The sequence below is a fragment of the Vipera berus genome (genome assembly GCF_964194415.1).
Source record: "Vipera berus genome assembly, chromosome: W".
Taxonomy (NCBI): domain Eukaryota; kingdom Metazoa; phylum Chordata; class Lepidosauria; order Squamata; family Viperidae; genus Vipera; species Vipera berus.
This window is the reverse complement of record NC_138210.1, coordinates 57,821,629-57,845,888: the sequence shown is the minus strand read 5'-3', so window position 1 is coordinate 57,845,888 and position 24,260 is coordinate 57,821,629. Positions and strand designations below refer to the sequence as shown.

General features: G+C 44.8%; 1 protein-coding gene across 1 annotated transcript; it reads right to left on the bottom strand.

Annotated features, from left to right (window-relative positions):
• Window positions 1–14,981: 14,981 nt before the first annotated feature.
• On the bottom strand, window positions 14,982–23,259 carry LOC308676666 (sulfotransferase 1C2-like; the record flags this gene model as incomplete). The annotated part of the gene is made up of 7 exons (XM_081342654.1): window positions 14,982–15,111; window positions 17,794–17,974; window positions 19,801–19,895; window positions 20,360–20,486; window positions 22,615–22,712; window positions 22,819–22,947; window positions 23,085–23,259. The coding sequence occupies 7 exons, from the start codon at window positions 23,257–23,259 to the stop codon at window positions 14,999–15,001; spliced, it is 918 nt and encodes a 305-aa protein (XP_081198780.1). The 3' UTR covers window positions 14,982–14,998.
• Window positions 23,260–24,260: the final 1,001 nt, after the last annotated feature.

The window sequence follows — 24,260 nt, the reverse complement described above, 5'->3', positions numbered from 1 at the left end:
GTGCAGAAGGGCTTTGTGGCTTTACTGCAGAAGTCACTGGGTAGAAAGCTGCTAACATTTCACTGCATCCTGCACCAAGAGGCATTGTGCGCTCAAACAGAATGCAGAAGTGATGAATGTTGTCATTCAGGCTGTCAATAAAATAATGGCACAAGGTTTAAAACACCATCAGTTCCGTTTGCTGCTAGAGGAAGTGGAAAGCACGTATTCTGATCTCCTGCTGCACAACAAAGTCTGGTGGCTGTTCAGAGGGCAGGTGCTAAAACGCTTTGCTGCAAGTCTGGAAGAGGTGAAAACTTACCTGGGCAGCAAAGGGCTCACCTTTCCTGAGCTGGAACAGCCAGAGTGGCTGGAAAAGCTATACTTCATGGTAGATATGACAGCACACCTGAACAAGCTGAACACAAGTCTTCAGGGTAAAGGAGGCACAGCCCTGCACATGCTGGAGGAAGTTTTGGCATTTGGACACAAGTTGACAGTGTTTGGCAGAGATTTACAGAGAGGTACACTGTCTCACTTCCCCCTTGTTTGAACTTGAGAGAGTTCAAACAAAGTAGCAATGTGATAAATTCAGAGTATTTGCAGTCTGCAATCATTGCAATGCAAACATTGTTTGGGAAGCGATTCTGTGAGTTCAGAGAGGAAAAAAACACATTATCTTTCCCTGTCACTCCCCTGACCAGCGATCCATCTGCATTGAATATGACTGCATTTGCAGGTGTAAGTCAATCCAATCTGGAGATGGAACTTGCAGACATAGCCGACAAAGAGATATGGGTGTCCAGGTTCCAACGCTTGACAGATAATCTTGAAAATGTTGCCCGTCAGAAGGCCAATCTTGCACTGAATCACAAATGGAGTGATATTGAAAACCTTCCCAAACAGGACAAGCTTATATTCGACACATAGAAATGCCATCCTCAGTGCAATGTCTCAGACAATAATCAGAGAGAGAGCCGGCTTGGGTTCAACGATTTATTCGCTTCAGCTCCGGACGAGCTGACAAGCAGCAAAACATGCCTTTATATAGTAAACTGTAAACGTCAACAACAAATCAGGAACTCGTATTCTCCCACCGCGAGACCCGCGTCCAATGGCCAGCTGGCAGCTTTGACAGCTCCCTGGTGATAGCGCATGTGTAGCTCGGCCGGGGGGAATCCGTCAGCTGGCTGGCGCACTGGCAGAGTAGCGCGTGCATCCCTGGCCGGCATTCTGACAGCTCGCGGCTGTCAGTCTGTTGGGTAATGCGCCTGCACGGCCTTCTGACAGCTGTCAGTGTCAGCGGCTGCTGGCGCGCATGCGTGTTTGGTTCCGGCGGCCTTTTGACAGCTGTCAACTGTCAAGTGCAGCTGCGAGGAGTTTCCCTGTTCTTCTGCGGCCGGGAGAATGTCAGTATGTAACACCCCTTTACCCCACCCCCCCTTGAATTGAACCTAACAAATAAGTTAACCGCAACTGTTGTTCGTCGGCGTGCTTCCGGCCCAATCGAAGTCCGCGAGGTAGGCGGGAGGCCGTCTGGTCCTGTTAGAGCGGCAGAGGAGGGGGCCTTCTTCTACTGCGGAATTGTCCCCTGGGGAAGGCGGGGGTGGGTTTTGCGAGTCCGGGGGTGTTTGCGGTTCGTCAGGATAATTGCTCCCGGATGGGACAGTATCTTTGGGTACTGGTCTCGGGGGAAGGTTGGGAGGTGACCTGGGACGGAGCTGATCTGTGTGCCTGCGGAGGGTGAGTCCTCCGCCGACGTTTATGGTGTAGGAAAGGGGCCCCGTTTGCTCCAGGATAACACCCTGGGTCCATTTATCCCTTCCCCCATAGTCCCGGGCCCAGACATTTTGTCCCTGTGTGAATGTCCTGGATGGGGGTTTGTTGGCTTCTTCGGCCGCCAGTCTGTCGGGGTGCAGTCTGTCGAGCCTTGTCACCAGTCTGGGACCCCAGCGGAGTTCGGCGGGGGATTTTCCAGTGGTGGAGCAGGGTGTTGAATGGTGAGCTAGGAGAAATCGGGCTAGACGGCAGTGCCAGTCCCCCGTGATGATTCTTCGGAGGGCGTCTTTGGTGGTCCTCACCATGACCTCTGCAAGACCATTGGACGAAGGGTGGAAGGGGGCCGACATGGCGTGCCTAATATAGTTGTTCGTCGTGAAGATCTGAAATTCACGGGAAGTAAATTGAGGCCCGTTGTCAGAAATTATTACGTCGGGGAGGCCATGTGTTGCGAAAAAACCCCTTAGAGCCTGAATGGTGGCAGCCGTAGTTGTGCTAGAAACCGGGAGAACCTCCAACCACTTTGAGAAACTATCCACTATGATGAGGAAAACCTGTCCCTGGAAGGGGCCAGCGAAATCAATATGGATACGGGACCAGGGGTTTCGGGTTGTTTCCCATCTGTGAATTGGGGCTTGGGGCAGTACTGGTTTGGACTGCTGGCATAGGTAACAGCCAGCTACGTGTGCTTCGATATCCCTATCGATTGACGGCCACCAAACATAGCTACGTGCCAGGGCTTTCATTTTTATGATGCCCAGGTGTCCATCGTGCAAGGTTTGAAGGACTTTGGGTCTGTGACCCGGTGGCACTATCACTCTGCAGCCCCAGAGTATACAGCCTAAGTGCGAGGTCAGCTCGTGTCGCTTTGCAAAATATGGCTGGAAGTTGGGGTCAGGGCTAATGGACTGCCAGCCTGAGGATACCCAAGCTAGTATTCTGCTGAGGGTCGGGTCTCTGCCGGTGGCGGCAGCAATCTCTTTCGCTATCAAGGGGCACTCTGAGAGTTCTTGGATGGCCAAGATGTGACCCGCTGGTGCGGGGTCAGGGTCCACTTGGGGCAGGGGAAGCATGCTGAGGCCGTCTGCGTGGCACATTTCTTTGCCTGGTTTGTGGATTAATTGGTAGGAGTATGCCAAGAGGAAAGTTGTCCACCGCAGCATTCAAGGGGATAAAATTTGGGGAGTTTGACGGTCCCAAGTGAATAAACCAAGTAGGGGCTTATGATCAGTGAATATGGTAAAGGGCCTGCCATAGAGATAATCATGGAATTTTTTTATTCCCGCTACTATGGCCAGTGCCTCCTTGTCGATCTGGGCGTAGTTCCGCTCAGCCTTAGAGAGAGTCCTAGAATAATATGCAATGGGCGCCTGTGTCCCGTCGCTTAAGAGGTGGCTTAGGACTGCTCTGATCCCATAGGGGGACGCGTCGCATGCAATGGATAGGGGTTTGTCCTCCCTGTAATGAGAAATGGTGGTGTTGCTTGACAGCAACTGTTTAAGTTTTTTGAAACTGTCATCGTGGACTGATGTCTACTGCCACGCTGCCCCTTTGTCTAGTAGTCTATGGAGGGGTTCAGCTATCGTTGCCTTCCCTGGTAGGAAGGCATGATAGAAATTTAAGAGCCCCAGGAATGCCTGGAGCTCTGATTTGTTCTTAGGAGTAGGGGCCGCCTTGATAGCTAGGATTTTAGAATTTGTGGGGTGGATCCCTTTGGAGTCTATCCTATTCGTCGGCGGCGGGTGATAGCGCATGCGTAGCTCGGCCGGGGGGAATCCGTCAGCTGGCTGGCGCACCAGCTGAGTAGCATGCATCCCCAGCCGGCATTCTGACAGCTCACAGCTGTCAGTCTGTTGGGTAATGCGCCTGCGTGGCCTTCTGACTGCTGTCAGTGTCAGCAGCTGCTGGCGCGCATGCGTGTTTGGTTCCGGCGGCCTTTTGACAGCTGTCAACTGTCAAGTGCGGCCGCGAGGAGTTTCCCTGTTCTTCTGCGGCCGGGAGAATGTCAGTATGTAACACTCAGCACGTACAGAAATATGAAGAAATATGCATTTGGAGTCCTGTTGATCTTCAGATCCACATCCGTATGTGAACAGGTCTTCTCCAATATTAACTACATTAAAAACAAATATCGCTCACGCCTCACAGACAACAGCCTGCAATCTTGTTTAGAAATGAAGGTGACGTCTTACAGCCCTGATGTGCAGATGCTGTATGCTGATGTTGAGAAGCAAAAATCACATTAACCAGGTAAAATAAATATTTTAATTGGCTATTATTTTGCAAATATATATTTGATGTTCTTTAGTGAAATAGTCCTTTTTTTATTCCTTGTCAGCTGACTGCATGCTCCAGTATAGATGGACTGATTTATGGGCAGACACATGGGCGGGCAGATGGACTGGTAGACGGGCAGACAGATGGACAAGTGGACAGATGGGCACATGGATTGGCACACAGGCAGATGGACTGGCAGACGAGCAGACGGATGGACAAGCGAGCAGACAGACAAGTGGACGGATGGGTAGATGGACGGGCAGACGGACAAGTGGACAGTTGGGCAGATGGACTGGCGGGCGGACAGATGGATGGACAGATGGATGAAATGACAGAAGCAGACAGCATTTTGGGTTTGCTGCAGGCGGATAAGTTAAGTTTGGATTTTTATTTCATAAATATGAGGATTCAAATAGACATTGAGTATTGTATTTGAAATTAACATTTAACCCAGTGTCTTTGTTTGGAATTCAAAATGTTTTTGTTGCATGCTGAAATAAAAATTGGTTATTATTTTGCAAATATATATTTGACATTGTTCAGTGAAATAGTCCTTTTTTATTCATTGTCAGCTGACTGCACGCTCCAGTACAGATATATGGACTGGCGGACGGGCAGATGGACGGGCGGACGGATGGGCAGATGGACAGGTGGATGGGCAGACGGACGGATGAGCGGACGGATGGCAGGTGGACTGGCGGGCAGATGGGCGGATGCGCAGATGAGCGGATGGATGGGTAGATGGACTGGCAGATGGGCGGGTGGGCAGATGGGTGAATGGACGGAATGACAAGCAGACAACATTTTGGGTTTGCTGCAGGCAGATAAGTTAAGTTTGGTTTTTTATTTAATACATATATGGAGGACTCAAATGGACATTGAGTAATTTATTTGAAAGTAACCTTCGACCCAGCGTCTTTTTTTTTGAAGTTCAAAATGTTTTTGTTGCATACAGAAATATATAAAACAATTATTTGTAGCAGTTCATTGATTTCATAAATGCAACACACTATAGGTTTTTTATACATAGCACAAAGGTAAAAAATGATATATGCAGTGTTATCTTCATTTTAGATGTCAAAGGGATTTTGCGGCTCCCGGTTTTTTGTTTTCAGTGGGAAACAGGTACAAGTGGCTCTTTGAGTGTTTTGGGTTGCCTACCCCTGATTTATAAGAAACATGCAGACATTGATTGTACCATCATGGCTGCTATTGGCCCATTGCAGTGGCCATCTTGTCTTTTTTGACCATTGCCTACAAATACGATTGGGCCATATTGGAAGCCAAGAATCTGAATCTGAATTTCTTTATATTACACTAAATGCATATTCCTCTTCAAATGTCAGAAGAGTCACACAGAACATGAAATACAGGTAGTCACAATTGGGACCCAACTTCTGTTGCTAAGCAAGGCAGTTGTTAAGTTAACTGTGCCTGCTTTTACGACCTTTTTTCCATGTTCATTATGTGAATCATTGAACTTGTTTAGTGAATCATGAGGTTATGAAGCAAATTCAACTTTTCTTATTGGCTTTGCTTGTCAGAAGCCAACTGGGAAGGTTGCAAATGGTGATCACATGATCACAAAAGCTGGGACAATGCAACCTTTGTAAATACATGCTGGTTGCCAAGCACACACATTTTCATCCCATGACCATGGGGATGCTGCAATGGTAAGTGTGAGGATGGGTCTTACATTTGTTTTTCAGTGCCATTGTAACAAGAATGGCTGTAAATTGAGGACTACTTGTAGACTTATACTTTCTTGCTTCAGAGGGCAGGACCAAAAGTGATGGGTTAAACTACAAGGAAGGAGGTTCAGGGGCTCACAACTCAGCACTATTAACCAGTGGAACAAAACTGTGACATGGTTCTTCTTCTTAAGTAGAAGATTCAGATAAGCCAAATGATGATCTATGAGAGATAATGTAAGGATCCTGTACTGAGCGAGGGGGATGTACTAGATGGCCTCTATGGTCCTTTACAATTCACAAGAATACTCGGAAAACAATGAGAATTTCTCTTTCCTCTGACTAGTTAGCATGTTTTCCTGGAAGTAGGGCAGGGAAATGGTACAGTTCAGCATCACATCTGCTATCCTTATTAGGAGTGTTTGCCAATTTCCCCACATTATTGGGTTCAGAATTATAAGCCATTGTTTTGAGTTGAGATGTGTGAAATGTTATTGCTGTTTAGTCGCTGGTCAGTTGATTTAAGTGTGTCCATTCTTGGTCAGAAGCTGCTGTGATCTTTTCACCAATTTAGCTATTGCTCGTCCAGCTTCTTAATGGTTAAATGTTTTATATATTCTTGGATCCTACTGGAATCCAGATAATTTTGTGAACCATTGACAGGACCAGGGCCCTCCAGGGGAAGGGACAAAGGCCCAAGCTAATGGATCAACTATTGGATTGAGGTCCTGCTTATTTTTAACAGAATAACAGAATGGGAAGGGACCATGGAGGTCTTTTAGTCCAATCCCCTGCTCAGGCAGGATACCTTACCATTTCAGACAAATGGTTGCCTAGTCTCTTCTTAAAACCTTCCAGTGTTGGCACATCCACAACTTCTGGAGGCAAGTTGTTCCACTGATTAATTGTTCTAAGTGCCAGAAAAATTCTCCTTTGTTCTAGGTTGCTTCTCTCCTTGAATAGTTTCCATTCACTGCTTCTTGTCCTGCCTTCAGGTGCTTTGGAGATTAGCTTGACTCCCTCTTCTTTGTGGCAATCCCTGAGGTTTTGGAACATTGCAGTCATGTCACTCCTAGTCCTTCTTCCCTCCCTAGTCCTTCTTTTCATTAAACTAGACATAACCAGTTCCAGCAGCATCTTTTTTACATCTTTTATCACATCCTAAAATTTGTTGAGCAGCATAAACATCCTAATTGGGTAATGCTGACCTTTAATGCTCTCTAACAGGAGTGGCATAAAAAGTGTTGTTAACACTGCCCCTATCTTGCCTGCCTTCTGGCACACTGATGAATGATTATTTTGTGATTTAAGGATAATAAGATATATTTACATATATATTTAGGGTTTGGTGAAATTCTCTAGCTTTTCATATGCCTCCTTTTCTGCCATTGTCTCTGACAGGAATCTAACCAAAATGTTGTGATTGATGGTTACTTTTTAACATATGACTAATCTTATAGGTTTAATTAAAACCTGATAGTGAGGTAGTTGGTCAGCGGGATAAGAGTGAGATGCCTCATAAAGCAAAAAATCCTGTTTTTCTTTATTGGGCAACTCGCCTCCCCAATAATCCCCCCCAACCCTGGTTCTAACCCATGTTAAAGACATCTGGTGAATGTTTTTCCACTAAAGAATAATGGCTAATTGGGGAGAAGGAAAGTCCAGCCAGGAGGATACCCCAAACATGATCCTTAATGTTATGTATAGTGGCTGACCGCATGGAGACAATGATGAGACGGCATAGTATGTAACACCTTTATTGCACACAAAATGGAAACTGGCTACCTCCTCCTTCGATGCCCCTTATAGCTGCGGCCCTCCCTGTTGCCAGCCAACCCGGTTGCTCCATCTTCCCGCCGGCCAGGTGACACCCAACCCAGTGCCCAGTATTTCCCGCCAGACAGGATGACCAATCAGGCCGCCTGACCTGTGCCACCTGATGTTAAGGTGACATACACAACACCCCTTCCCCCCCAACAAGAACACTACACACTACTTCTACCTTCCCTCTTCAAGACCTCACATAGTCTTTCAGATATTCTGGGGGTTTATGACTCCTGGCCGGATACCTCCCCAACGGCCTCCCACTCCTTGCATCACTACCCTGAGACCCCTGTTCTGACACTGGCTGCCCCCCTTCCCGAGTCTGTTCCATAATTAGTTCCGGCAATTGCCTCTCTTCTGGTCTAGAGTCACTGTTGGCCTCCATTGGCTCTGTTGGCATTATGATGGCTGGTGCTGGCCTCGCTGCTTGATGTGCTGCTGCCGGACGTGGTGGTTCTAGATGATCTTGGAACGGGACTGCCTGCAGACCACTTGGCCACTGCTGTGTATGGCCCTCTTGTTGTTGTTGTTGGTCGTTCTCCGGTGCCCTCTTTCTTAGCTGGTTGATATTTCTTCTTATCTGCCAGTCCCCTTCCCCCTCAACCATGTAAGACAAAGGGCCAATTTTGTCCACCACCACTCCTTGCAACCACTTCTCACCCGCTCCATAATTCCTGGCCCACACTAGGTCCCCTACTGCCAATGTCCTGGTTGTGTTGGGCTGTTCTGTCTCAGTGGCCACTCTGTCTGGGTAAAGTCTGTCCAGTCTAGTTATCAATCTTCGTCCCCAGCGCAGCTCAGCTGGACTCTTACCCATTACTGTGCAGGGTGTAGTGTGTTGAGCCAACAAGAATTGCGCCAGACTCTGGTGCCGGTCACCAACAATAATTCTCCGCAGTGCCTCTTTTGTACATCTTACATTTCTCTCAGCCAAGCCATTACTGGACGGGTGGAAAGGTGCAGCCATTGCATGTCTAATCGAGTTGGCCTTGAGGAAATCCTGGAATTCATTAGATGTGAATTGAGGCCCATTATCAGATACAATTACATCCGGTAACCCATGAGTGGCAAAGAGCCCCCTCAGCACCCGTATGGTCTTAGCAAACGTCATACTGTTCACAGGCACCATCTCTAACCACCTCGAGAAGCTGTCCACTACCACTAAGAACAGCTGACTCTGGAAAGATCCAGCATAGTCAATGTGGACCCTTGACCATGGGTTGTGAGTGGTTTCCCACCTATGCACGGGAGTATGTGGTTGCTCCGGTCTGGATTTCTGACATTGATAGCACCCCGCAAGTTGTTGTTCAATGTCTTTGTCCAGACCAGGCCACCACACAAAACTCCTTGCCAGAGCTTTCATGCGCACTATGCCCGGGTGACCCTCATGCAGATCCCCTAAAACCCTTTTCCTGAGCTTGTTTGGCACTGTTGCCCCATAACAAACATCCTTTGTGTGAAGACAATTCGTTTCTCCTAACAAAGTATGCCTGAAATTGTGGCCCCGGGCTTTTTCCTTGCCATCCCAATTGTACCCACATTGCCACTCTGCTCAACACTGGGTCACTTGTTGTGCTGACTGCAATGTCCAGGGAGTTCTTGTAATGCTAAGACTTGACCTGCCGGTGCAGGGTCGGGCTCTATTACAGGCAATGGCAGTCTGCTCAAAGCGTCTGCATGACCCATCTCCTTACCAGGTCTGTACACTATTTTGTATGTGTATGCAGAAGGGAATGTTGACCAACGTAACATCCTTGGGGACATTATTTGAGGTGTTTGTCTGTCAACTGTAAACCAAGCAATGGTTTATGATCTGTGAAAATGGTAAACTGTCTCCCATGTAGGTAATCGTGGAATTGTTTAACACCAGCCACTATTGCCAGTGCTTCCTTATCTATTTGTGCGTAATTCCTCTCTGCCCTGGACAGTGTTCTGGAATAATATGCAATGGGTTTCTGTTCCCCATTTGCTTCCAGATGGCTAATTACAGCGCCCACCCCATATGGGGATGCGTCACACGCTATGCAGATTGGTTTGTCTTTAATGAAAGGTGTTACTGTAGAGTCGCTAGACAATAACTGTTTGAGGTTCTCAAAACTCTTGCGATGTACCTCCTTCCAGACCCAAGGAGTTCTTTTGTCAAGTAATCTATGTAAAGGTTCTGCAATTGCAGCCTTATGTGGCAGGAATGTGTGGTAGAAATTAATTAACCCCAAGAATACCTGGAGTTCAGCTTTGTTCTTTGGTTCTGGGGCCATTGTGATTGCTTTGATTTTTGATTCAGTGGGGTGAATGCCCAGAGCATCAATTCTGTAGCCCAAGAACTCTGTGGATGCAACCCCAATAGAGCATTTTTCCTTTTTTAGTTTCAGGCCAGCTGCCCTGACCCTTTCAAGCACAGCCTGGAGCCCGTTGGCCAAGGCTTCTTCATTCTCTCCTGCAATTAACACATCATCAAAGTAAGGGCAAACCCCAGGAATACCTTTTAAATTTCTCTCCATCACTTCTTGAAAGATACCTGGGGCTGCAGCTATGCCAAATTGCAATCTGTTGACTCGGAACGCCCCCTTGTGGGTGACTATTGTTTGAGCCTCCGCAGCTTTTTTGCTTACAGTTAGCTGCTGGTACGCTTGCACTAAATCCATCTTAGCAAAGATGGTGCCCTTCTGTATTGAGGAGAGGACATGCTTCACCGTCGGGACAGGGTAAGTGTGCGGATTTAAGGCCCTATTTAGGGTGGCCTTATAATCAGCGCAGATCCTAATTTCTCCATTGGGCTTGAGGGGGGTGACGATGGGTGTTTCCCAGGGGCCCCCGTCCACCGGTTCTAACACTCCCTGTCCTACTAACTTTTCCAGTTCGCTCTCAATTTTGTGTTTGAGAGCGAAGGGAACCCTCCTAGCCTTAATTCTAATAGGGAGTACCTCAGGGTTTAAGTTAAATTCAATCGGGGGGCCCTTGTATTTGCCTAATGTCCCATCGAATACATCTGAAAATTTTTTGCAAACATATTCGAGGTTTTTGGTTTTTATGGAATTTATTCCCCCAGCCATATTCCTAAAGCCCCAAACCAATTTAGCCCAATTAAGCTAGCTCTCCTCCCTTCAACTACCAGCAGTTCCAACGGGCCTTTGAATTTTTTAAACCAGACTTCTACTGTTGCTTTTCCCTTTATTTTAATTGGAGCCCGTTGGAAATCTGTTAGCTGAATCGGGGTTGGCTTTAGGTAGATCTTGCGGCCACTCTTCCTCTCAATTTCAGACAATGTTTCCCCCAAAACTATTGAGACTGAAGCCCCCGAATCGATCTCCATGTTGCAAGGAATTCCCTGCAACCGGACATCAATTCTGACTTTTGGGCCTAACATTTGGTGAATAGTGGCCTGTTCTGCTAGTCTCTCTCCCCCTCCCCAGTTAGAAGTACGTGCCTGAGGCCGAGGGGTTTCGGTGCCGCGGCACAGGGTTTTTTTTGTACCTGGTGTCCATGCTTCTAGATCGTGTAGGCTGTCTCGGCCCTGGCTCCTGCAAATGGCTTGAATGTGGCCCGGCTTCCTGCAGTTCCGACACTTAGCATTCCAGAGTCTGCAAGATGCCCTGGAGTGGTTTCCCCCGCAGCTCCCGCACCTTTGCTCCGTGTCTTTGTGCCTGTTGAACGCGTCTCTCGGAGGTTTTGCAGTTGTGGTTGAAGTTGGTCTTCTTTGTCTGTCTGCTGTGTCTCTGCGGTCATTCCTGGCAGGTGCCCTTTCAAATCTTTGTGCAACTTCGTCTATCTCCATGTCGTAGTCATTGTCTCCCACCCCACCATCCACAAGGCTTTCTTGGTGGATGGAACCGCTCGCGCCATTGCTATTGTGGGGGGAGTCACGTTGATCGGTTGACTCATGTGTCATTAGGTCATCAAGGACTTCTTGTAGAGTCCAGGTGGGTTTTGCAATGATTTTGTTCTGTAGTCCCTCATCTCGGAGTCCCAGGACCACTCTGTTACAGATCCGGATGTCTAAATTATCATATTTGCAGTGGCACACGGCTTCTCACACAGCTGCTACAAAATCAGTTATGGATTCGCCCGGTCTCTGGTTCCGACGCTCGAATATTCGCCTCCAAAAGAGTTTGGACCATTTTGGCATGAAGTGCTGGCTCAATCGTTTATTGAGCTCCGTATATGACATTGTGGCAACCCCATCTGGTTGACAGAGTCCCACTGCCACGCGGTATACCGCCGGTCCACTGAGGGACAGTAAAGCTGCCGCTTTCTTACAGTCATCTGTGACGCCGTTTACTAGCAAGTATCCTTCGATTTGCCCTACGTGATTCTCCCAATCCTCAGGGTGCCAGGTGTCGAATTCTCTCACGAAGCCTAACTTTGTCATTTCCCTCTCCACTTTTTCAAATTTTCCCGTGGTGCGCAGCCGTCTTCTGCCTTCAGTGGCAGGCACTGACCGGCTCTTCCGGGTTCTGCTCTAACACGCTTCACGGAATCCCACCCTTGTCGCCACTGTTATGTATAGTGGCTGACCACGTGGAGACAATGATGAGATGGCATAGTATGTAACACCTTTATTGCATACAAGATGGAAACTGGCTACCTCCTCCTTCGATGCCCCTTATAGCTGCGGCCCTTCCTGTTGCCAGCCAACCCGGTTGCTCCATCTTCCCACCGGCCAGGTGACACCCAACCCAGTGCAGAGTATTTCCCACTGTACAGGATGACCAATCAGGCTGCCTGACCTGTGCCACCTGATGTTAAGGTGACATACACAACACTTAATGTACCAATGGAAGATAAAGAAAGTGCAATTTGCTAGTATCAGGATGGCCAATGGGGGCAGCAAATTTTAAGCAGGTAGAGATTTCTCTCAGCTCAAGAACTACTGAAAAATGCTTTAACTCAGCCATGAGGAAGAGCCCTTATTCTGACTTTTATTTGTATAACCTGCTATGATGAACATTACACTTTTTTGCATCGATTTTGCAATGCAAAAAAGTGTAAGGTTCATCGTAGCACCTTATACAAACTGGAAATTGTCCAGATGATGTTGGTAATTCATGCAGCAAGTAGGTAATACATCCAAACCTATCCATTATCAGATCAAAGCTGCTTTGTCAGCTTCTGTGTGCTAATGTGAGGACAACTCTGTTGTATAATGGATAGTTGAACAGGGCTCTTCAAATTTGGCCCCTTTATGACTTGTGGACTTCAACTCCCAGAATTCCTCAGCCAGGCACGCTGGCTGTAGAGGTAAGTGTAATGTAAAACACCACGTGGTAACGGCTGGAAGGCTGTTGGAGCAGGGAGCTAGCTAACGGCTCCTAGTTCCTCAGACAACCCGTCTCCAGTGCTGCTATTGGTTGCCCCTAGGTGGCAATAGGTTGCTTCAAACCTATTGGCTGCCGCCTAGGGGCCAGGGTATAAATTGCTGCATCTGCAGCACAGTTCTCTAGTTCAGATCCTGCAAGCAATAAACCATGATCTTTGCTGAAGTCACTCGTCTCGTCTTCATTCCTGCGCAACGAACCCAGTACACAACAGTCTTCTTTTTACTGTGATGTTCTCTGGAACACCTTAGATGATTGGATCAGAGATGACTTGGAAATGGTTTAAAGGAACGTTTTCAGCTTGTAAGGTGGATAACAGTTTTGTTTCTTGTTCATAAAGAACTAGATGGTAGATTCCCTTATTCTCCCCTGTCTAATTATTAAAATAAAATGAGCTGGGCATGAAAGCTTGGAATAAACATACAAAGGCGATGCAGGTTATTTCTAGTATTTGTACAACTGAAGGTGGAATACATAAAACTCTCACCTCCTGTTTTCCCCACAACGGTTCTGTTAGATGGGTTGAGCGAATGTGACTGGCCCAAAGTCACCCAGCTGGCTTTTACATCTAAGGGAGGCTCCAGATCAATTATTCAATCACAGTCTCTAGGTTTCTAGTCCACTAAACTACACCAAACCGATTCAAGTTTCTGCTAAAAGAGGGGAAAAATAATTCCAGAATGTTTGGGAGCAGCACTCTCACAAAATCAAAATTGGTGGACCACGGTTTTTCAAACAAACTAGATTTGTGCCACAGACCAATTGTTTGTTAAGTTTGAACGGTCACCACAAGAATGGCTGTAAATTGAGGACTACTTGTAGACTTATACTTCTTGCTTCAGAGGGCAGGACCAAAAGTGATGGGTTAAACTACAAGGAAGGAGGTTCAGGGGCTCAGAACTCAGCACTATTAACCAGTGGAACAAAACTGTGACATGGTTCTTCTTCTTAAGTAGAAGATTCAGATAAGCCAAATGATGATCTATGAGAGATAATGTAAGGATCCTGTACTGAGCGAGGGGGATGTACTAGATGGCCTCTATGGTCCTTTACAATTCACAAGAATACTCGGAAAACAATGAGAATTTCTCTTTCCTCTGACTAGTTAGCATGTTTTCCTGGAAGTAGGGCAGGGAAATGGTACAGTTCAGCATCACATCTGCTATCCTTATTAGGAGTGTTTGCCAATTTCCCCACATTATTGGGTTCAGAATTATAAGCCATTGTTTTGAGTTGAGATGCATGAAATGTTATTGCTGTTTAGTCGCTGGTCAGTTGATTTAAGTGTGTCCATTCTTGGTCAGAAGCTGCTGTGATCTTTTCACCAATTTAGCTATTGCTCGTCCAGCTTCTTAAAGGTTAAATATTTGATATGTTCTTGAAACCTACTGGAATCTAGATAATTTTGTGAACCATTGACAGCTCCTCCCTGACTTCCTCTGCCATTGTATGCAGTCCCACAAGCAAAAGAAGTTTGTGATTGACTGAACTTATGTTTTTAGTACCACAAACTTCTTTTGTTTGTGGGTCTGCATAAAAACATAAGTTCAGTCAATCAATATCCAACTTCTCATGGAAAAAAAAAGATCTCTTGAAGTTTGAATTGATTGATTGAAAGTTTTTTTTTTTAGTCACACAAATGTCTTTTGTTTGTGGGGCTGCCCACGGCGATGCAGGAAGTGACAGAGGACTGCATTGGAGCTGGGAAAAAGTCGCACGGGTCCGATCGGGGGTGGGAAGGGGGGGCGTTTCTGCCACGCATTAACCAGTTCTCCGAACTCAAAAGAAATTAGCTACCGATTCTACTGAACTGGTGTGAACCGGCTGAATCCTACCACTGGGTGAGGGGTGTTGGTTCTAGGGATCTTTGTCTTTCTAATCCCATCAGCTCAAAGCTTCCTGGCTCCAATCTTTTTGAAAGGATTATCAAATCTGCATTTCTACAGACCTGGTTTCTGCTTGGGGCAGAGAGACTTGCGCTTGCTTTCCTTTGGGGAAATATAATATTCTGTCCTTTGTAATATCCCCTACCCCAAATATTTCCTTCTCTGTGAGAGTGGGTGGGTGTTGACTTCCAACAATTGAACACATGCAAATGACACAGGCAGGTATTAATAACATTATTCTCAAGCCTTACAGCTCAGTGCGGAAGACCAGGCCACTGCCTGCTAATAACCGGGAACAGATTTCATCGATCTTTTCATTTTGAGCCACAGTAAGATGCTCCTTCCAGCCTCCTACGATGCCTATAGGTGGGAAACAATCCAAGAAAACAAAATCAGCGAATCGTGTTTTCTGAGCTCTTTTACAACTATTTTTTTACTTCAGCAATGGAGTGCATCCTTCTTTCTTTCAGAGGGTCCCTACAGTTGGACCAACCGGTCCCCAGAGAGATTGAATATGAGGGGAGGAGGATTACAAATAGAACACCAGATCTGCGTGTGAATACAGATTGTCAATGAAATACAGGTAGTCCTCAATTTCTGTCAGAAATGGAGCCTGCCCTTTAAGGTCACACGTTTTGATGGTAGTAACATAGGTTGGTCATGTGACTGACCCAATTTTACTCTTTTTTTTGCAGCAATCATTAAGTAGCCATAGTAGTCGTAAAACAAATACGATGGTCATTAAGCGAACACAGCAGTCCTTAAGTGTACCAGTGGTTTGCGATGGGTACGGTTTCGCCAAAAAGCAGAAATAAATACTAGTTTGGGGCAAAATGTTCTAAAGTGGCCATGTGACCATGGAACACTTAAATGGCCATAATTGTGGCCTGCTTGCCCACCTGAAGTTCAGTCATGTGACTGTGGGGAGGGGGGGCTCCTGACCATCATGTCAGAAGAATAATTTGGGGTTCCAATTCAAGTCGGGGCTGTGCAAGGATAAATAAAAATGAGATCCAGACAACTGCAAGGAAAGTAGAAATATTTATTCCTAAATGCAAAACAGTTTGCATTTGGGGGCAGGCTGCAGAGATATGGGGTACAGCAGCAGATTTTTATAGGGGGAGCTTGTCCGGAGTGTTACATGCTGATTGTAGGGTGACACTTGAGAGGTGCATCTGTGTGGTGATCTGTACGTGGGTGTGTTTATTCTTATGAATATGCAGTTCCCCTGGGAGACATTATTTAATTAACTCTGTGTTTGCAGACCTTATCCTTTGATTATGTGGATTAGGTCTGGGTAACTTATTTTGTAGTTTGATGAAGTTTGCTAATTTGATTAACGTGGATACACTGATTCTTAGACCATTGTGGATTCTTTTAATAGGATAGAATTGAATAACAGAGTTGAAAGGGACCTTGGAGGTTATCTAGTCCAACCCCCTGCTCAGGCAGGAAACCCTATACCACTTCAGACAAATTGTTGTCCAATCTCTTCTTAAAAACATCCAGTGTTGGAGCACCCACAACTTCTGATTAATTCTTGTAACTGTCAGGAAATTTCTCCTTAGTTCTAGGTTGCTTCTCTCCTTGATTAGTTTCCATCCGTTGCTTCTTATCCTGCCTTCAAGTGCTTTGGAGAATAGCTTGACTTACTCTTCTTTGTGGCAACCCCTGACATATTGGAACACTGCTATTATGTCACCCTTAGTCCTTCTCTTCATTAAACTAGACATACCCAATTCCAGCAACTGTTCTTTATATGTTTTAGTCTCCCATTCCCTGATCATCTTTGTTGCTCTTCTCTGCACTCTTTCTAGAGTCTCAACTAATATTTTAAGGGAAGATGGAAACAGTATATAGAATAAAATATATTTGGATATAAAACTTCCAACAATCAGAACTTCGAATCTGGGTCATAAGTAACCCCAGGTAGGTCCATCATAACTTTGAACAGTCACTAAGCGATTGTTCCTAAGTGAGAGACTACCTGTATTGAGAAGGTTCAGGGTAAAGCCATTCTGAATCCTGCCTCTAAAATGTCTTCCCATGTAACTGCAACTGAATGCTAGTGCAGTGGTTCTCAATCCTTTCTTCACCACAGACCCGCTTTAAATACCCTTTGTGGCCACAGACTGCCAAGTCTTAACTCAAGATTTAAGTCACAACATTTCTTCAAGCCTTTGCAGACCCCCTGTGATGACATCATAGTCCCCCAGCAGACCTGTGGATCACAAGTTGAGCGAAATGTTTTCAAAGAAAAACCAAGAAAGTCCAGTTGCCTTTTGAAAAGCACTTTTGGAACTTGCCTCCAGGAGTTGTGGGTGCTCCATCCCTGCAGGGGTTTAAGACAGGATTGGACAGCCATTTTTCTGAAATGATATTATAGGGGCTCATGTGTGAGCAGGGGGTTGGACTTGAAGACCTCCAAGATCCCTTCGAACTCTGTTACTGTATGCTGTCAACTCATATCCTAGCTACCGTCTCAGAACAAAAGATTCAACTTTTTAACTTTCTTTTCTAAAAAAAAAATCACAAACTGTGACTGCCATCTAATGGACTAAGTAGAAAAAACCTCTTGCACGTACAATAGATTTCTGATTTGAAACTCTCCTGCTTTATATATGATCCACATCCATTCTTCCCAACTATTTGGCACCTTTTCCTCCTATCTACGGCTGCATCCTTTGTGGTTGAAACAACACTAGCAGTAAAATATATAAGGAAAAATCCTGTCAACCATGTACAACCAGTTGTTTCATCCCTGCTAATTCATGTATGCTGATAAATAATTAAAAATGAAGATACGCCCTAAAAATGCATCTACGGGCATTTTTAATAGATCAAGTTATTCACTGCGAATTTCTGTTCTGGACTGTTCTATCCTGAGATGTCTAGATTTGCAAACTGGACAACTTAGAGTGTTCCTTCACAACTCTTCTGAAGTTGATGCTTGTGCTTTGCATTTGTTTGTTTTTTTGCCACTATTCCTGAGTACTTCAGCAGCCCCTCCTATTAACATTCAACTTCAGTTCTGTTCCTCACCTTTTCTTAGGAAGGGCGACAAGTCTTGGTTCATCACGAAGGCAGGCAAAGTGTGGTAATTGGCCATGGAGTTGGCTTTCATCGTCTCAAATTTTGTATGTTCAGCGACCTCCTTCAGAACTGGTTCCGGGAGTTTGAAGTCGAGGAATTGAGCGACCTTCTGGATTTCTCTGTCCGGATCCTAGGACAAATATGGAGAGAATTCTTGCTATGTTTTGATGCTTTCTTGACTGAAATGGTTAGAAAATGGAGCTTGCTCTTTTCTCAGTTAGTGAAAAAAGTAAGGTTCTACATTTAGGCAGGAAAAATCAAATGCACAGGTATAGTATAGGTGGTACCTTGCTCAATAGTAGTAACTGTGAGAGAGATCTCAGAGTCCTAGTGGACAATCAATTCAATATGAGTCAGCAGTGTGCTGCAGCTGCCAAAAAAGCCAACACAGTGCTATGCTGCATTAACAGAGGGATAGAATCAAGATCAAGTGAAGTACTAATACCACTTTACAATGCCTTGGTAAGGCCACACTTGGAATACTGCATCCAGTTTTGGTTACCACAATGTAAAAAAGATGTTGAGACTCTAGAAAGAGTGCAGAGAAGAGCAACAAAGATGATTAGAAGTCTGGAGACTAAAACATATAAGGAACAGTTGCTGGAATTGGGTATGTCTAGTTTAATGAAGAGAAGGGCGAGGGGTGACATGATAGCAGTGTTCCAATATCTCAGGGGCTGCCACAAAGAAGAGGGAGTCAAGCTATTCTCCAAAGCGCCTGAAGGCAGGACAAGAAGCAATGGATGGAAACTAGTCAAGGAGAGAAGCAACCTAGAACTAAGGAGAAACTTCCTGACAGTTAGAACAACTAACCAGTGGAACAACCTGCCTCCAGAAGTGGTAAATGCTGCAACACTGGAAGTTTTTAAGAAGAGACTGGCCAGCCATTTGTCTGAAATGGTATAGGGTTTCCTGCCTGAGCAGGGGGTTGGACTAGATGACCTCCAAGGTCCCTTCCAACTTATTATTATTATTATTATTATTATTATTATTATTATTATTATTATTATTATTATTATTATTATTATTATTATTATTATTATTATTATTATTATTATCTGTCAGCTCTGTTCTCCAACAAAATGAGCATTTTTATACCTCATCTTTGGGCCCTAACCGGAGCACCTTGTATAAATTTTCTCTTGTAATCATTTGTATTTTATCTATGTTTGCCTATTATTTTTATTTTATTTTATTTTATCTACTGCAGCAGCCTCCAACATTTTGGGCACCAGGGACCGGTTCGGTGGAAAGAGCTTGTTCCGTGGACCGGAGGGGACATGCTTTCGTGTGTTGCCTGCATCCCATGGATGGGGCTTCACTTGTTTGCGCAACCCACTTGCTGGCATGCTGCGGCCCGGTACCAGTCCACGAACCAGGGGTTGGGGACCCCTGATCTATAGTATAACACTGGCTTCCAGTTTTTTTCCAGCTGTGATTCAGAGTGCTGATTATCATCTCTAAAACCCCGCATGTTACAGGCCCAGTTTATCTATGGGATCACCTTCCTATCCATCATGTCCAATAGGATGGGTGCATCCAGATCCCTTCCCGTATATGTCATCTAGTGGGTCCAGGAAGCATGCCTTCTGAGTAGCAGCCCCTGCCCTAGGAATTACCCCGCCACCCAAGATCTGGCAGGCCCCCCACCCTCCTAGTTATCTGGAAGACTTAAAAACCTGATTGCCCTTCTCTCCCCAGATATGAATCTGGTTATGGCTTCTTATATATTGGAGACTATTGGTTTAGGACACTAGGAATTGAGATCTTATTGTTTTGAGTTTTTTTAATGTTCCTGATACTGTTGTTCTGAGTTGCCGAGAGCTGTGGCTCGTAAGATGGGCCATGCACAATGAACTTTCCTTAGGCCCTACCGCTTGTATTTGTTATCTCCTATCTCATGTTTGAGATTTGTTTGGTGTATCCTGTGTGTATGTGCGCACATAAGGAGCTTACTTCTTTTATGTCTTCATAAAAGATATACAGAATTGGGTGACGGTCCTTAGCCTCCCACCAGCCTCGGACATGCTCAAACCAAGAGCCCCAGGCAACTGCAAAAAAAATGACAAGAGAATCTTGATTTACCTCACTATTCTTTCTGCTTCATAACTCTAGGACTACCACCTTTCCCCTCAAAATGGCTGTCATGGGTGATGAACTATCTTGGTTGAGAATGATGGGAACTATAGTTCTTGGGGAAATGATGCCTTTCAGCTTCTCAGATTTAAGGGAAAAATCATTAACCTTTTTTTTTTTCCAGAAGTCACAAAATTATCTTTGGTATAGAGAGATCCATGCCTCTTTTTCAAGAGTAGTTTGGTAGCTATGCTTCATGTTTACTATAGGCCCAATGGTGACTGCCATCCAAAGTTTCCTTATGGCAACATGGGTGGCAAGTAAATTTAATAAATTAAATTGATCGTGATGGCATGATCACATATTGCTGCTGGGGATTCAGCAAACAATCGCCTCCCACATGCTTTTCATACCTATTATTTCTGTGGCTTCCACCTACTTTTTCCTGTAAGGAAGTTCTCTAAAAACTGATCCCAGTTCCCTGGCTCCGGCATCACCTGGTTCATGCGGTGAAAATGGTAATAGGAAACAATGGTGTCCTTAACATTCCTAGCGACATAAATGATCTGCAGAAAGGACAGAAAACCAGAAAGACTATAGGATAACATTTTCATATGCATGCATACATATATCTATGTGGTTTCTAACAGTGCTTTTTTTGTAAAAAAAAAAAAAGGTTCCAGAACTCACACACGTGAAATAACCTGCCTTGCCTACCCTACAAGGTTTACCTTTGTAATTGAAAAAAAAGCCTTCAGTTTTTAATGTATCTACAAGACTAGGATTTTGTTCAAGGTAAGTTTATTCTATTAATGTTACCATGCACTGTGTGGCTTTAAATTACAAGAAGGCATTTTATTAATCTTTTGGGACATTTACCACTGGCATACCCATTTAGTCTAATAAGTGGAAATGTCAGCTTTCTTTGTGCAATGAAATTGGCCCAATAAAACAAAATTTGCTTGTTTGTAAAAGATTAGATTATTTTTAAGAAGTTGTCAAACAAGGTGGAAACAATTTGGAGTTTAATATGGATAGTGACTTGAAACAAATCAATGTTGAAACTTTGTCAGTGAACAGATTATTTTTAATTTAGGTAAAGGTTCTCCCGCACGTGCATGCTAGTCGTTTCTGACTCTAGGGGCCGGTGCTCATCTCCGTTTCAAAGCCGAAGAGCCAGCGCTTGCCGAGGACGTCTCCGTGGTCATGTGGCTGGCATGACTAGATGCCAAAGGCGCATGGAACGCTGTTACCCTCCCACCGTGGTGGTCCCTATTTTTCTACTTGCATTTTTACATGCTTTCGAACTGCTAGGTTGGCAGAAGCTGGGACGAGTATCAGGCACTCACTCTGCTACGCGGCACTCGGGATTTGACCCGCCAAACTGCCGACCTTCTGATCGACAAGCTCAGCATCCTAACCCACTGAGCCACCACGTCCCTATTTTTTACCTTTTTACCTTTACCTCTACTGTAGGTCTACTTTACATTTGACCAATACATAATTAATATATATATATATTATTAATAATAATAATACCTCCAAATCACAAGACATTGGCTTTATTCTTATTCTTCCCCTCTGCAGTTTGAATATAAGGTATAAAAGACTAAAAAGAGATTTTCGTAGACATCCCAACCTTTGAACTACCCAAAGAACTGAAACAGCAAAGTTTCACTGCTGAGCAAGCTTCCACTCCAGCCGCTTTTCTTTCCTCTTGCTTCACCTCTTTTTAACCTCACACCCCACTTTCTCTAAGGCAAAACACTCACTCACCCTCTCGTGAAAGATGGCCTCCATGTTTATGTGACTCCCACCACCCCCATCAGCTTCCCCACCACATGGTCCGACCTAGCCAATCAAGCCACGCTCTGGCTGTGGTGCTCCGGCACTGCATGGCTCCTCCTAGAGGAGGCAGACAGCACTGGAGGGGACCCCGCTCGCACCGTACCACCAGCAGGGCATTTTCAAAAACAAACAAGGATAGGAAGAGAAACAATAGGCAAAGAATGCAACTCTGGAAAATCCGTCGAAAAAAGGTGCCAGAACTCCGTTCTGGTGCGTTGTATGACAAAAAAAGCCCTGGTTTCTAAGAGTTGACCCTGACTTGGTGGCACATAATCAAAATCATATACATACACATACACATACACATTCACACAAACACACATCTTGCTCTTTCTTATGTAATTCCTATTCACTGCCTCTTTTCCAGCACATAAAATTATCCTAATCTGTGCAAGCTTCAAACCCTGCCAAATTCAACCTATTAAGCCTCTCACTTTTATGTTCCTACATTTCCTCTTCTTATGAGCATATAAGCTCTTGGTTTAATTTAGGAAGCTGAAAAGTGTACTGAGGCTGAATTCAGATGAGAATTAATATTTGCTTTCCCTTGTAATGGGGAGAAGGAATGACTTTCAAGACAGGAGGAAGATCCTCTACTAAGATATTGGTCAGATAACAGAAATTTGAGTCTGGAACAGAATGTAACCCGAGAAAACATCTCAGACATGACTGTCCCTAGTTCTCATGAAGGTAAAGGAAGGGAAGACGGAAGTGCATTCAGACTTCCAAGATTCTATTTCCATAACCTTATAACAAAAGTAAGATTGGCCTGCATGACTTTCGTTTTCCTATCTGGTCTACCTTGAAAAACTGAGATTCCATCAACCATATTGCAGTTGTTCTAACCTTGCAATTCTGTTCCCAGAAGGAAGGTGGGAGAAGCTGGACTGGGAGGTGAGATTTCAGGGTGCGCGGGGAAGACATTGCCTCTGCTATTTCCAAACCTGCAACATAGGGATGGGGGTGGGTGGGAGAGGGATGGACATTGTTTAGGTTCGTGGTAAGGAAAACCTTTCTCATCAGCCCCATGAAGCAGTACGTGTTACTCACCTGAAGGTATGGGTTTTATAGGAAACAAGTCTATGAAGGGAATCCGTTCATATATGGGAGCCCTTGCACATTTCTGTTTGTCTCCTCCATGCTGTATCATGTCCACTATTTCTTGCATCCAGGTAGTCCCTGGTATGAGGAACGTGGAGAACAGATAGATCAATCTAAAGATTGGGTTCCTGTTCTTTGGTCTTTCTACTTTAAGCTTCATACCTCTTCCCCCAAAACTATTTCGTCATGCTCTTCCACATCTCCTCCCCACTTACCTGCTTTGGGATAAGTGCAAATGAGAAGGTCATCAGGCTGGGCTTTAAAATTCCTTAAGAGCTCCAGATTTGCAGCAGTATTATTAAGTAAAGAGGTTCCTTCAACTTCCACCAGTTTTGAACGTTTCAGGAACCTTGGATCCAACTCTTCCCATTTACTTCTTAAAAGCTCCATGATTGAGTGGAAAAGCCAGGAGAAAGGAGTTTATGACCTGCAGAGATGTGATCACAAATCTTTGGGGTTTAGAGTTCCAGCTTTGCAAAGTTTCTTGCTCCAGAGTTCCTTTTGAATGAAAGAGTCACGTTTTCGAACTGCACTAAATTCATGTCTGTCTCCACCCACTTTCTCTTTTGTTTCCTAACATTTCTGCAAGGGCTGGAAATTTGATGATGTGCATATTTTCCAGGCAGCAGACACTCAGGAAAAACCTTCTGAATAAGTTCACATCTTGTGAGGTGGTTTGGGCTAAGAGAGAGAGAGAGCAATTGGCCAAAAGTCACCCACCAGATTTTACACCTGGAGAAGACTAGAACTCACGGCATCTTTGTTTCTAGCCCAACATTTTAACCATTACACCAAACTACCTCTACTTTTAATCTTAAGACTTTGTTTCTTATGTTCTTACTCCCTATCTTAAAATAGGATCACTTTGGTCTATGTTTCTTAAAACAACTTCTATCTTATTTAATACACATATTTATGCCTTTTGCTCTATATCCTGATTCTAGAATTCCTATTTCTATCATTTCATACCTCTGTGGAGGTTCCCCCCCCACTCCATCTTCAGCTCTTGTAGCCAAATCCAAATGCAGGTAGTCCTCGACCTACAACCACAATAAGGACCAAAATTTCCATTGCTAAGCAAGGCGGTTGTTAAGTGAATTGCACCCGAAGATATTTTCTTTTTTCTTGCCACGGTTATTAAGTGAATCGCTGCGGTTGTTAAGTGAGTCACATGATTGTTAAGCGAAACGATCTTCCCTCGTTGACTTTGATTGTCACAAGCTGGCTGGGAAGGTCGCAAATGGTGATTACATGACCCTGGGACGCTGCAGCCATTATAAATACGTGCTGGTTGCCAAGTGCTTGAATTTTGATCACCTGGGGATGCTGCAGCAGTGGAAAGTGCGGAAACTGATCACAAATCACTTTTCTCAATGCTGTTGTAACTTTGA